This window comes from Sparassis crispa (assembly GCF_003851025.1).
Source record: "Sparassis crispa DNA, contig_000002F, whole genome shotgun sequence".
Classification (NCBI taxonomy): Eukaryota; Fungi; Basidiomycota; class Agaricomycetes; order Polyporales; family Sparassidaceae; genus Sparassis; species Sparassis crispa.
The window spans coordinates 1,923,550-1,937,417 of record NW_020939749.1 but is presented as its reverse complement, the minus strand read 5'-3'; the positions used below and the strand labels follow the sequence as shown (position 1 = coordinate 1,937,417).

The following is a 13,868-nucleotide window of genomic DNA, read 5'->3' as shown; positions in this document are numbered from 1 at the left end:
ATGTAACCGCCACTGATTGTAAATGCAATTTACATAATCTGGGATCTACAGGGATCTGTGCGCAATTAGTGATCTGCAACCGCTGTCAGTGATATGCTAATGATGCACGGAGCATCCAGATGTAGGATGCGCGAGCCAGCGGGGCGTGCGTTTGATATTCCACTCATCGTCAACCCTCCACGGAGTATTCAGGAGAAAAAGGTGCGCTGATAACGCTAACGTACTGGTGGTTTACCGTACAGACTTCGCCTCGGACACTCAGATACGAGCCCATGAAGGCGGCTTTCACACACAGATCAAAAGGTGTGCTATCGGCACTACTATACCTAACAGCTATCACCTGAAGGTACAATTTACTAGTACCTAGTGCGGGTGCAAAACTCACGGTGGATTGGTATGATATAGTCATAGACGCTTTCCCTTCCCCGACACTGGTACTAATGACTCAACGACAGCCTATAGTACGCTAGAGAACGTGGTCAACGAGCAACGTGCCGTCCAAATGCCAATTGAACGGAATCACAAAGCTACTCAAATTTACCTAGCCGTTTCGACGGTCCGACTCGCAAGTCTAGCGTCTTCGATGGATTCCAGAACGACCCTGAAGGCATGGTCAGATTCCATCCCCGGGGTGGTATCTGGAATCTCCGACATGACGACATGGTGCGAGCCATACATCAGAAAGGCATCCACCTGCGCTGACATTGTAGTAAGGGGTGCACGACTGATGGGTCACCCTGAAGACTTGTCAAACTTGCCGGCCGATAGTGTATAGATTACCAGCTGTGGCCGAGCGGTGTGGCTGCGATCCAGAGGCTCAGGCTCAGGTCGGAAGCAGGTCGGAAGGTGTCTGATCTTGTAATCACAATCTGGGATCTTCAGTCGATCAACACGGGCAGGTACCCAAGATCATCGTATACGCCGACCAGCTCGGAGTAAGACACGACCAGCTTCTGGATCAATGATGTAGCTTGGGAGATACTTATACACAAATGGGATATACCAATTCGCATCTACGCGTGAAGCCAGAACGCGAGCAGACATCAGAAATATTCACCTCAGGAACCCTTCATCGCGCCAAAACTTGACATAACGGAGAAGGTGACTGGGCTCAAGTGGCCCGCACGCCTTCAGAGATGGCGACATCGTCTTCGCTATGGACATATCTAGCACCACCTGCCCCGTTGCCATCCTGAGGAACTCGGACTCTAGGAAGGGCATGATCTTTACGGAGGGGTTGGCGACCGTGTCAGGGTTCTCTCGCACTTTGTCCAACCACTGCAGATAGGGAAGAGTTTGGTCTGGCGAAGAGAGTTTGAGCTCTGACGCATACACTTCTAGCGCCTCGGACCACGGTTGGCGAGACGGGTTCTCGAGATGGTACACGGGACAGGACCACGGGGAAAAGAGCAGTTCGATGAAAGCCTGCGACGCTCGGTTAATGGGTATCCACGATGCGTGCTGTCAACCATGAGAACGTCAGCGACCTGTGCTGTACGACATCCCGAGTCAAAGGACTACGAACCCCTTCAACTATTGGCATTCTTCCGACAGCAGCAGCCGACTTGATTATCATAGGCAGATGCTCCGATATACTCCAAGCGCCAGTGGCCTCAGGGCCTGTGAGTTGGCCAATTCGAACATTACCCGCAATGATACGATCTCTAAATCGACGAGACGCCTCCTCGAACATCTTTTCGCAAACCCACTTCGCCTCTGCGTATCCGAAGTGATCGATGGCCTCCGGATCTTCCAACGGTCCTTCCTTGATAGGCTCGTTACCTCCATTGAGGATGGGATAACGCCCTACAACAGCAATGGAAGACGAAAACAGAACTCGTACAGGAGATCTGCAAGTACTATCCAGACAGAGTTGCACAATATTTCTGCTTGCATCGAGGTGAGGGCGGAAAGATGTGAGAGACCGGTTGAAATCCATGGGCCACGCTTACAAGATATCAACATGATGCTCAACCATGACCTAGAATGGAAGACATACCGTTGTGTATGATGTGTGTTACTTCCCGGAGACCGTCATATGTGGAACTATCTAACCCGAAGTGTTCAAGCGACAGATCACCTTCAAGCAGCACAACCTTCTTCCAGTCTTCACCCAGATCAACACCTATTTTCGTCAGCGCAGCTAGCTGACGCTTGTGAATATCACTTGCAGACTGGCGATTCAAACCTATTACTTTCGTTACGAAAGGCGAACGCGCAAGATCGCTCAACAGCGCACTTCCGAGACTGCCAGTGCTCCCAGTCAAGAGCACGACAATGTGCTTAGACGTATCGCAAGAGCGCGGAGCCGGCTGTAGAGCGGCGATCTTCTGCATATACTCTGCGGCGACATTGCGGATTTGTTGGATTCTATCACATGATGCGTCGACGGAACCTGACCCAAGATGTGTCTTCAGAGCTTCGAAGATACCACGGACAGATGGATTAGCGTAGACGAAATTGGGTGAGATGGTCCAGGATCCCTTATCTCCCCACGAAGCGAGCGCGACAGATGCAGCAAGGCGACGACGTAGCACAGTCGCCTGGAGGGAGTCCATACCACGTTCGAAGAAGTCGTCTTCGTCCGCGATAGCCCGTGGGATAGTGAATGACGCGTGGACAGCCTCGCGGATAGCTTCCTTCAGCTGCTCGTCGTCATCTAGAGGCAAAGGCTTCACATTGGCCATGTCAGCCTTCGCGTACAGCGCATCGATCTCTGTCTGGAATAGCTTGGCGTTGTCGTTCCGCGGGATGCTGCCTTTGGGGGTGCGTGCCAGGGGCAGAGAAGACGACGTAGTGACGAGAATCATCTCGCGCGTCACGCGAGCATGGTTGTCTGTGAAGTCGTTACCGAGGACTACCGCCGGCCAGATCTTGTCGAGATAAGATGACACCTCCTTTTCGTCCGCGACATCCAGCTGCACATGGGAAGCCGCTTCGACAAGCAATGCCAGCTGGAACTGTCCCTCCCCGATAGCGACAGCGCCTTTCACAAGAGGGTGCTCCGAAACGTGCTGTTCCAGTAGCGTCGGTCGCACCTTCTCGCCGGTCGCGAGGACAATCAGATCATCGACTCGACCAAGGATCTTGAACTCTGTCCCAGGCTTCTTGGGGTTCACTGTGAGCAAATCCTGAACGATGAACTCGCAGGACGAGCCCAGAGGCAGCCCAACGAGACGGTAATTTCCGGGCTGCCCGTCAATAGCCTCGATGCGCAGGTTCAGATCATCTCTCAGGCGCAGATAGTGCCAATCATAACCCTCTTCGGGAATTATAATGGGCGCAATGGCTCCTAACTCGGTCACGCCCCAGTGATTCAGAATGGGTACACCTGAGGCAGCCAATGGCTCTGCGACGCTCGACTTCATGGCCGCACCACCGACAGCCACAAGCCGGAGGGGACGAAGGGCGTCTACACCACACGAACCCTCAAGAAGGTACAGCTCTTCGAGTATCGAAGGGACTGTCATCAGGGATGTTGCGCCACAAGACTTCAGAATCTCATACGAAGATGTTCCGGTGGGTATCGTTGTCGCTGCGAACATGGCGACTGGAAGTCCAACCGACAGTGAGAGGCAGGGAGCAAGCAATCCGAAGCCCTTAGATGATACTCTCAGCATCATACCAAGATAAACATGTATCATTCACATACATGATACAGCGGCAAAGTCGAGAAGTTCAGACCGCCATCGACATCGTGCTCCGACAACCTGTGGCAGGCGGCATAGCCGAGCAAATATGCGTGTGTGTGATAGATAGGCTTTGGCAGGCCCGTCGTTCCAGACGAATGCAATATCACTACGTTCTTATCCCGAGCATCGATGATCTGGTTCGCCGGCGGCGATGACTGAGACTCCGCCTCCATGGGTGCGGCTCGCACGAAGTCGACGTATGATGGTACCTGCAGGAAGCGAGGTTGCACGGCTAATTCTTCCTTCGACGACAGCAGAGACGTCGCTTCTGCGGCAAGAATCTCCAGCTGCGGAGAAATGAGAATAGCCCTGGCGTTCGTTTCCACGGCAAGGTGTACAACTGCCGGGGGGGACAAACGAGCAGACAAGCATACCACCTGGAGCAAGGACAGATGTCAATCACGTCCTAGAAGAAAAGGAAGATAGAATCTCACAGGAACACCGACGCGCAACAAAGCCAAGAACACGATGAACCAACCGACGTCGCTGGACATCAACAGAGCAACCGGGTGAGCCTTGACGAGTTTGCCCTCCACTATCGCAGGAGTCTGCACCATACCCTGCTCCGCTAGCCACGTGGAGCACCGCAGCACTGCGCTGTGGAGGTCGCCCATCATGATGCGACGCGGCGGTAACTGGACGTCATGCTGATACTGCAGGCAGAAAAGATGCTTCGGATTGTAGCAGGCATTAAATTCGACCAGATCCGGAAGGGAGCGGAGGCTGTCCGGCGGGGGGGAAAATGCCGACGACTGCTGCAAGCTGAATTTCGGGCGCACGAAGGACATGCTCCCTCTGTCGCAGTAAAGAACCATGAGTGTAATGTTTTCGGTTGTGTTTTCAGTAGGTGATCGTGGTTAGACTGCAGCAGAATAGACAAAACAGAGCTCATTAAGAATGCGCTCGCCGCCAGACTTACAGGACGCGAGTGGCGAGGACCGGAGTCGGCTCCGCGTGCGCACGGCGTGATCTTGATAGTGTCACGGCCACAACGGAGTTGTAGGCATGCATGCCACCGATGCCGAAAAGGGTACGACGAGAGTAAAGATGTCTTCAGTACTTTGGTAGTGAGGTGCTGAGGACCGTCTGCGCCAGGGTCGGAATGAGCAGGACGCAGAAAGACAACAAACGCAGAGGCCTAGCGTAGAGGTACACTCCGCAAGGCGTCAGTGATGACATAACGCCGTCATGCCTGAACCAGAGTGACTCTGATCGAACTCATGAGGGGTACTTACTGAAACGCGGGTACAAGGATTGCTGCATTGGAAGCATTCCCTAGCAGCCTGTGAATAACTCTTTCAAGATGCCACGACGTTGCACGTCTCGGGCATCGCAAAGGCCGATGGTGGTATAGGAAGGAATCAAGGAAGCGGTCGCTGATCCTGGTGTTTGAATGTTTGTCGAGTTTGCTGGAACGAAGGTGTTTAAGCCTATGAGTAACATCAAACGATTTACCAGAGGTTGGCGGGACATACCTAGGCAGATGTCGAGTAGCTTCCCGTCGCACCAGAATCGCTACAGGCCAGACTTCAGAAAAAATATGGCAGTAATTGTGGTGTAGTTTACGACTGCAGGGACAAGATAATACACATAACAAGACGTAGCAAGTATCAGCAGCTAACCTCCGCCCCGCCTCAGGCTGAGGCGACAACCATAGGGATGCGCACAGAAGCATTCAAAGTCACTATGAAGCCGTCCCTCCACACATGGTCGTGCACATCTGTGTGCCCAGCAAGAGATGAGCTGGAAGGGATGTTGGCAGAAAGATAGGATGCATCGAAGCAAAAGAATCGGAATATGTTGTCGATCCGGCCATGAAATACTGTCGAAGTTCAGCCTCTGCAGAGACTCCACGCATTTGTCATGGTGCCTTTGGTGGACATGTGGAGCCTTATAATCTGCGGAGATAGCACGCAAGACGAGAAGAACATCCGCACCATTGCCACTCTTTCCCGCGGGATGTCCGGAGCGCGAAGGGAGAGCATTGACCTTGCGGCATCTTTATGACGAACGCAAGTTCCCGAAGAGGATGATGGGTTGCAACTTGTCGAAAAGGCTCTGATATGGAGTGGAGTGTGCCCAGTGCGCAAAGTGCAGAGAGCGTCAAAGGCGCGTTACCTTGAGACCGCAGAGACTCATTGAATGGCAAGAGGATTCTCACCTTTCCGAAGAAGCCGAATCCAGGGTCAATGCCCTGCGGGGAACCCGTCCGAGCAGTGGAAGGTTGGCCTAATATTATCCGACGGCGCGGCAAAGTCAACCCTGCAGAGCGTCCGCGCCAATATTTGTGGCGCATGCAGTGTACGATCTGCATCAAGTTTCTCAGCTCTCCGCGTTCAAGACGCGCGCATAAGTCAGACTGAGTCATGAGTACTGCATGAGTAGTCAGTTTGCTAAATAATAAATGTCGGAAAACTCTTAGCGCCCATATAGTGTCACGATTTTGTCACAATTTCATTGAATATCCTTGAGTTACAAATTTCGTTGCCTTTTAAGGCCATTATAAGGTTTTGTCCCGAAGAAAAATGCCCAAAAATGGTTTAAATGGTACTAGATGGCAAAGTGACCAAAAAGTGACAGTCACAATGCATCACAATTTCATTGAGTACCATTTAAACCATTTTTGGGCATTTTTCTTCGGGACAAAACCTTATAATGGCCTTAAAAGGCAACGAAATTTGTAACTCAAGGATATTCAATGAAATCGTGACAAAATCGTGACACTATATGGGCGCTAAGAGTTTTCCGACATTTTATTTAGCGCTCACTGCAGGATTTCAAGCTGTGCCAGTAGACTGGCCGCGCGTGACAAATAATAAATGTGCACTTGTTACCTCATAGTCCACGAAGAGTTTGGAGATACCGGCGATTTGGCGGAGCAGAAGACTGGAGATAAGGATGGGAAGCCAGCTCGGTCTACTGTATTTTCGCAAGAAATAAAATTGGAAGGAATCCCGGGAGAAACGGTTCATGTCGGCGATCTCTGTTGAAGATTCGTCTGATGATAGCAAGACGCCCTCCGGGCGTCCCGGATATTGATTGATGGGATGTTTGTCCGATGCGAGGTACGGACCGGAGTATGCCATCCTGAACTTTGTCTTCCTTGCATCTCTGCGTCCTCTGGCCATCATCGGGGCTGGGGCTTATCGGACTCTCACTCTCCACGAATATATGTACCTATTCCAAACCATGCTCAAGTCCTCCAACGGCTCTCAACGGCCCCCCTTCACACCCTCGTCTCTCTCTCAGGATTCTACTCCTTCAGATGACGCAGAGTCTCCCATACAACGCATTTCTCTTCGATGGCCAGGGCACCCCCGCCAGCTTCGCCCCACAGACTATCGCCACTGCGCTCCGAGATGCTGAGCTGCCTCTAGGGAGCGCTCTCCTGCTAGCTTGCCACCAAGCATTTTTGCACGAGTTTCAGTCCCTCTCACCAGACGAGCAATCAGTTTCGGGACTAGACATTCCTCGATTCTCCTCACCTCGCGCTTTGTTACATATCTCGCTCGACCTCAGGAGTAACGCCATCGTTGCAAATACACATCTCTTCCTCGTCCAAGTACTGCGCTATCTGGCTGCAGCCGGTGTCTCCAGTCCGGGGTCGAGCGGTTTCTCCACAGAAGCTTCTAATTTCATTGGGTTTTCGTCAGGAATGTTCGCAGCCACTGTCGTTGCAGCCTCACAGGATATCCCCTCATTCCTAGTCAATGCCGTCGAGACGTTCCGACTCGCTTTCTGGTTAGGTCTGCGCTCGCAGCAATTCGCATCCTCGACGCTTTCTCTCCAGCCGTCTTCTGATGCGTCTGCGCCATGGAGTTTTGTATTTTTTGGTGCGCCCCGTGATGAGGTCCAACGTGCTGTGGACAGCTACAACCAGAATCAAGTGGGTTGATTGCTTCATTATACTGTTTTTCGATGCACTCACCATGTCGCTCGGGCAGCCGTCTGGCCCTGTTTTACATCTCACCGCGGTGACGCATGCTACTTGCGTTTCGGTTTCTGGCAGACCGGAAGCTTTGTCCGAATTTAGAGCCAATCACTTATTGTCCACTTCTTCAAAATCTGCAGCGATCCATACTCTGTACCACTCTTCTCAGACGGGAGAAGTCAAGGATCGCATCATGGCCGATATCGCTCGGCGGAACATCCGTTTTCCCACTTACGATGCACTAAAGCACTCCCTGCGCTCCACGGTCGACGGTGAAATAATCAGCGGAGCAAACCACGGATTCTCCCCAACACTAGTCGAGGCGATCGTCGACATGACAATGCTCCATCCCGTAAATTTCGATCGCGTCATCGCCGCTATTTCTTCAGATCCGGCCGTCAAGGACCGTTCTCTCCGCCTCATGAACATCGGGCCTGGTACTTCGCTCTGGCGCGGGATGGCGAGGTCGTTGCAGGATCTGGATATCACTGTCGTCGATTGGACGTCCATCGCAGACTCTGAGGGTCCATCCAACCCAGTCCCGAGAGCCCTTGTAGATTCTGCGCCCAGTCGCGAACCAATTGCCATCATCGGCATGGCTGTCAATCTTCCCGGTGCTCCAGACATTAACGGGCTCTGGGAAGTACTTGAGAAGGGCCTCAACACCGTGTCCGAAGTTAGTCGTGATTATTCTCCAAATTAAAATGACACTGACTGTCCCCCATGCAGATTCCCAAGCGCCGGTTTGACGTCTCCAAGTATACGACTCCCTCGAAGGACTTAAAACGGGTGATGAAGACGCGGTTCGGAAATTTCATCGAGAGCCCCGACGCTTTCGACAACGTGTTTTTCCGCGTTTCACCCCGTGAGGCGCGCAGCATGGATCCTCAGCAGAGGGTTCTCCTCCAGGTAACCTATCACGCACTCGAGAACGCGGGTTACGTGCCAAACGCCACACCCTGCTTCAACCCGGACACATTCGCCACATACGTAGGCGTGGCGACAAATGATTACGTGCAGAACCTGCGAAACGACATAGATGTCTACTATAGCACGGGTATGTGACTTTCTCCGTGGGAAGTATGCACCTAATCCATCTGCCAACATCAGGCACTCTGCAGTCCTTTTTGAGTGGCAAGGTCTCATATGCGTTCGGATTCAGCGGGCCTTCCTTAGTCATCGACACGGCGTGCTCCTCATCCATGGTATCTATCTATCAGGCTTGCCGCGCTCTCAACAATGGTGATTGCAACGCCGCTATTGCTGGAGGCGTCAATGTGATTGCCAGTCCAGACGTACGTTTCCCATGTCCACCAGCAATGTCCATACTGAGATCCATGGGCAGATGTACTTCGGCCTTGATCGAGCGCACTTCCTCAGCTCCACCGGCCAGTGCCGTCCCTGGGATTCCTCCGCCGATGGGTACTGCCGTTCTGAGGGATGCGGGATGTTCGTGCTGAAGCGCCTGTCCGACGCGCTGGCCGAGCAGGACAACATCCTGGGCGTCATCCGCGGCATCGAGGTCAATCAGTCTGCGAACGCCGAATCTATCACGCATCCGCACGTTCCGACGCAGACCCAGCTGTTCAAGAAGCTGCTCGCGTCGACGGGTATCCAACCGAGCCGCATCAGTGTCATCGAGGCGCATGGTACGGGCACGAAGGCGGGCGACCCGACCGAGCTTGAGAGTCTCCGCAACGTCTTCGCCGTCAACCGCACCGCGGAGAATCAGCTTCATATCACGTCGGTGAAGGCGAACATAGGCCACGCAGAGGCCGCGTCCGGTGCTGCTGGTCTGGCGAAGCTGCTCCTCATGATGCGCAAGCGCACCATCCCGGCGGTGATCTCGTTGAAGCAGCTGAACCCCAGGATCCCTGAGCTTTCCATTGACGGCACTTGCATCGACACGCGGCTCACGCCATGGAGCGCGCCCGCTGATGGCGATAAGCGCCTTGCTCTGCTCAACAATTTCGGCGCAGCGGGCTCCAATGGGGCCCTGATTCTGGAAGAACCTCCTGTGCCTCAGTCGTCTGGTACTGCTTCCGCGCCTACGGCCGTCGTCGTCGGCTTCTCGTGCGACAGCGAGGCCGCCGCCGCCGAACTGCGCAGGTCGTACCTGCAGTACGTCGACGAGTCGGTGCACGACCAGCTGTCCCTCGCGGACTTCGCGTACACTGCAACAGCGCGTCGGAAGCTCTACAGGTACCGTGTCGCCGCCTCTGGCAAGACGAAGGCAGAGCTATGTGCCAACCTCAAGGACGCGAAGATGATTGAAGTGGAGAAGTCGGCGGGCAAGACCGTGTTTGTGTTCTCGGGTCAGGGTGGGCAGTATGTGGGTATGGGCGCGAATCTGTACAAGAGCACGCCGGCGTTCCGTCGTATTGTTGACGAGTGTCACAGCAAGTTGATCTCGTGGGGATATCCGAGTATCTTGAGCGTCATCCGTCCCTCCGGTGATGCTGACTCTGCTTCAGCCGATTCTTTCGAGGTGTTCCAGTCTGCGGTGTTCGTTCTCGAGTATGCGTTGGCCTCGCTGTGGATGTCGTGGGGCGTTCGACCTGACGCGGTCGCTGGTCATAGGTGAGTAACATTTGGTCTCGTTTGGTTTCATAGTAATAACACTGACTTCTCTGCCAGTCTCGGAGAGTATGCGGCTCTAGTTACCGCAAACGTCATTACCATCGATGACGCTCTCAAGTTGGTCGCGGAGAGAGCTCGGCTCATGAGTCAGAAGTGCGCTCCTAAAATCACCGGCATGCTGGCGGTCAGGGTGAGCCCCTCGAAGATGACGGAGATCCTCAAATCAGCGAACTATCAGAGCCTGTCGATTGCGTGTTACAACAGGTATGTTGCCATCACCAGACAGGACTATCGCGCTGACACACGTGTAGCACTGCCGACTGTGTCCTTGGGGGCAATCTGGACGAGTTGAAGTTACTGCAGGGCGAGTTGAAACAAGCGGGGAATAAGACCATCCTATTGAACGTCCCATACGGGTACCACACTTCTGCCATGAGCCCCATCCTCCAAGACTTGTGCCAGCTCGGTAACCAAGTGAAGATCTCGGCGCCCACGATCCCTATTGTCTCTAACGTTTACGGAGTCGTCGTAGCCCCGGGCGATCACTCCAAATTCACGCCTGACTACTTCTCCCGTCACTGCGGAGAACCTGTCCAGTTCGAACAAGGGGTGACGAGCCTCATGGGTATTGAGGAGTTCGCGAAGGTGTCTGCTTGGATAGAGATCGGACCGCACCCTACAACACTCCCCATGTTGCGCTCCATTCCTCTTGCGTCGCAGAACACCCTGCACCTTCCGTCGCTCCGCAAGGACATACTGGACTGGGAAACTCTGTGCGGAACTCTCTCTAGCTTGTACTGCGCTCAGACGTCCCTCTCGTGGCGCAGCGTGTTCACTGATCTCGCGCAGACTGCCAGACTTGTCGACCTTCCCTCGTATCCGTTCGCCGACACCCGATTCTGGGTGCAGTATGAGGACGAACGTCCGACCCAGAGCCTCGATGCCCCTGTTACCAAGGCTGCAGCTCCGCCGCGTTTCTCCTTGCTGGGTACTTGTATCAGCGTGCCGCCTCCAGACGTGGAAGAAGCAGCCGTTTTCGAGACTCCGATTGAAATTCTTTCCCATCTCATAGAGGGGCACCTGGTGGCCGGATTTGCTCTTTGCCCAGCGTCGGTGTACCACGAACTTGCACTTGGCGCCGCACACATTCTGCTAGAGAAGACTGGCAAGCTGGATCCCGACGTTGTCTTAGACCTTTCGGAGATCGTCTATGCGAATCCGCTCGTGTATTCATCCGAGGTCCGTCGGACGATTAGAGTGGAGGTGACGCCGTACGAACGAGACGAGAAGCACACGGGCAAGTTTACCATTGGCTCGTGGGTGGACACACCTTCGGACAACCAGGCGCATTGCAGCGGCTTCTTCGTGAAGCGATCGGCGACATACGCGAGCTCGAAGTTGGCACTCTCGAAGACCATGATCGAGCGCCGCATTCAACCCATGCAGAACGGTTCTCCGGCGTCGGAGACTTTCTTCACGCAGACGGCCTACAACGTCATCTTCTCCCGGGTCGTCCAGTACTCGAAGGCATATCACACGATGAAGTCGGTCACCATCGACCCGAACGGCGTCGACGCTTTCGCCGTGGTCAAACTGCCACCCGAGGCTTCGTCTGGCCAGTTCGTCGTCCACCCCATCTTCATGGACACCTTGCTGCACGTCGCCGGATTCGTCATCAATTGCAACGCTGGTCAGAACGAAGCATTCATCTGCAGCCAAGTCGACAAGGCGAAGGCCATTCCCGAGCTCATCAATCCCTCCACGACGTACGGCGTCTACTGCAACATCGGCTTCCTTTCCGAGACGCTCGCCGTCGCCGATGCTTATGCTATCGAGCTTGATGGGACAGCGGGCAACGTCGTGGCACACATGAAGAGGATGCGGTTCCGAAAGCTCAGGATGCCCGGGTTCAAGAGTCTCTTGGCGAGGGTAGCACGTGGTTCGTCTCAAACACACGCAGCACCTGCTATTAGTCAGCCAGGGAACCGCGTCCCTGCCGCAACGCAAGGATGGGAAGACAAGCTGATTGGTCTCATCGCTGAGACGTGCGATGTCAACGTTGCCGACATCAAGCTGCAGTCGCGACTCTCGGACCTCGGGATAGACTCCCTCATGAGCATTGAGCTCGCTGGTCGCATCCAAGCGCTCTTGCCTTCGTGCGACATTGATGCTAACGCCGTCGCCTCGTTCAACCGCGTGGGGGATCTCGTGCTGGAACTCAAGGACAAGTGTGGATCCTCGACTTCTGCTAGCTCTGACACACTCCACGACAGTGACATTGTCTCTCCTCCCCCAACGCAGGTCTCGAGCCCCAGGACACCGGATTCACTGTTGAAAATTAAGGAAATCATGTCCTCGATCTTGGGCGTCGCCATGCGAGACCTGTCTGAGGACCAGGACCTCGAGCGCCTGGGCTTGGACTCCCTCACTTCTATCGAGGCGCGCCACGCTCTGCAGTCTTCGCTGAACGTCAACCTCGCGGAAGACGTCTTCATGATCTGCAAGACGATCCGAGACATCGACACGGCGGTATCGGCAATGCTCTCGCCGCCTTCCGATGTCCCGAAGGTGCATCCCAAACACACGGAGCAATCGGAGAAGCCTGCGTTGCTCGGCACTGAGATCAACCCCGTCAGGTTGCAGGAGGGCAGTAGCGCTGGTACGCTGCCTCTTTTTCTGATCCATGATGGCAGCGGTATGGCCCATCCGTATGCGCGCCTTTCGCCGCTCGGTCGCCCACTCTGGGGGATCCATAACCCGAAACTTCCGACGGGAGATGCGTGGGACGGCGGCGTGCTTGAGATGGCGAGCCACTACGTGGAGCTGATCAAAGCTGCCTCGGGTACGACTGGATGTATCGTTGGAGGTGAGTTCAATTTGGTTCTCGGAACGTGTTGTGCGGAGCGCTGATGATGACAAATTCAAGGATGGTCGTTTGGAGGAGTCCTTGCCTTCGAGGTAGCCCGGCAACTCATCAGAAGCGGCATTCGTGTCCCTGGAATCGTGCTCATCGATTCCCCCCACCCACTGACGAAGAGCCCTCTCCCCGATTCGCTCATCGAGAACGTGATCGGAGGCAAGGGGTCAACGAACAAGCTCACCGAGCTTGTCCGTGCGCAGATGCGCCATGCCACCCGAGCGCTCATTAGCTATGATCTGTCGCAGTCTCCAGCCAGCGGCGTGCTTCCGCCAAAGGCAGTGATGTTGCGCTCACAGGAGGCCTTCTCGCTTCCGAGTGTTGAGACCGAGTCGGCGGCTTTCCTGGCGGAACGAGGCGACCCTGCAAGCTCTGTCGCGCAGTGGGAGAAGGTCCTTGGTGTCTCTGTTCCCGTTATTGACATTCCTGGCAATCACTTCGAGCCGTTCGAGCCCAGATACGTGCGTGTTTCATGCTGTAATTGTCACGATGATCAGTGATTGACGACTTTCATCGCAGGTCGGCGTCGTCTCGGAGAAGCTGAAGGAAGCAGTGGCTATGTTAGATTGATGTTGCATATAGAATGATAGACTTACGGACGCATATTCCATGTACGTATAGACCATGAATGCACTGTTGTATTGATAATTCAGATCCTCGCCGGAGGGTGATAATCCTAAGCCTAACCCTGATTTAGGGTTAAGCCCGGACGGGCACCCGGTTGAGCATTAATGTGTGACCGTATCGA

The 13,868-nt window shown here is 54.3% G+C and overlaps 2 protein-coding genes across 2 annotated transcripts; one reads left to right on the top strand and one right to left on the bottom strand.

Annotated features, from left to right (window-relative positions):
* Positions 1-1,053: 1,053 nt before the first annotated feature.
* SCP_0306490 (hypothetical protein) lies at positions 1,054-4,507 on the bottom strand (the record flags this gene model as incomplete). The annotated part of the gene is made up of 5 exons (XM_027756039.1): positions 1,054-1,461; positions 1,526-1,947; positions 2,000-3,599; positions 3,653-4,069; positions 4,127-4,507. The coding sequence occupies 5 exons, from the start codon at positions 4,505-4,507 to the stop codon at positions 1,054-1,056; spliced, it is 3,228 nt and encodes a 1,075-aa protein (XP_027611840.1).
* A 2,450-nt stretch (positions 4,508-6,957) lies between these two features.
* Positions 6,958-13,690, top strand: SCP_0306480 (Orsellinic acid synthase; the record flags this gene model as incomplete). Its single annotated transcript, XM_027756038.1, has 9 exons — positions 6,958-7,578; positions 7,637-8,299; positions 8,353-8,680; positions 8,734-8,918; positions 8,969-10,203; positions 10,261-10,467; positions 10,515-13,069; positions 13,130-13,581; positions 13,640-13,690. The coding sequence occupies 9 exons, from the start codon at positions 6,958-6,960 to the stop codon at positions 13,688-13,690; spliced, it is 6,297 nt and encodes a 2,098-aa protein (XP_027611839.1).
* Between the last annotated feature and the right edge of the window lie 178 nt (positions 13,691-13,868).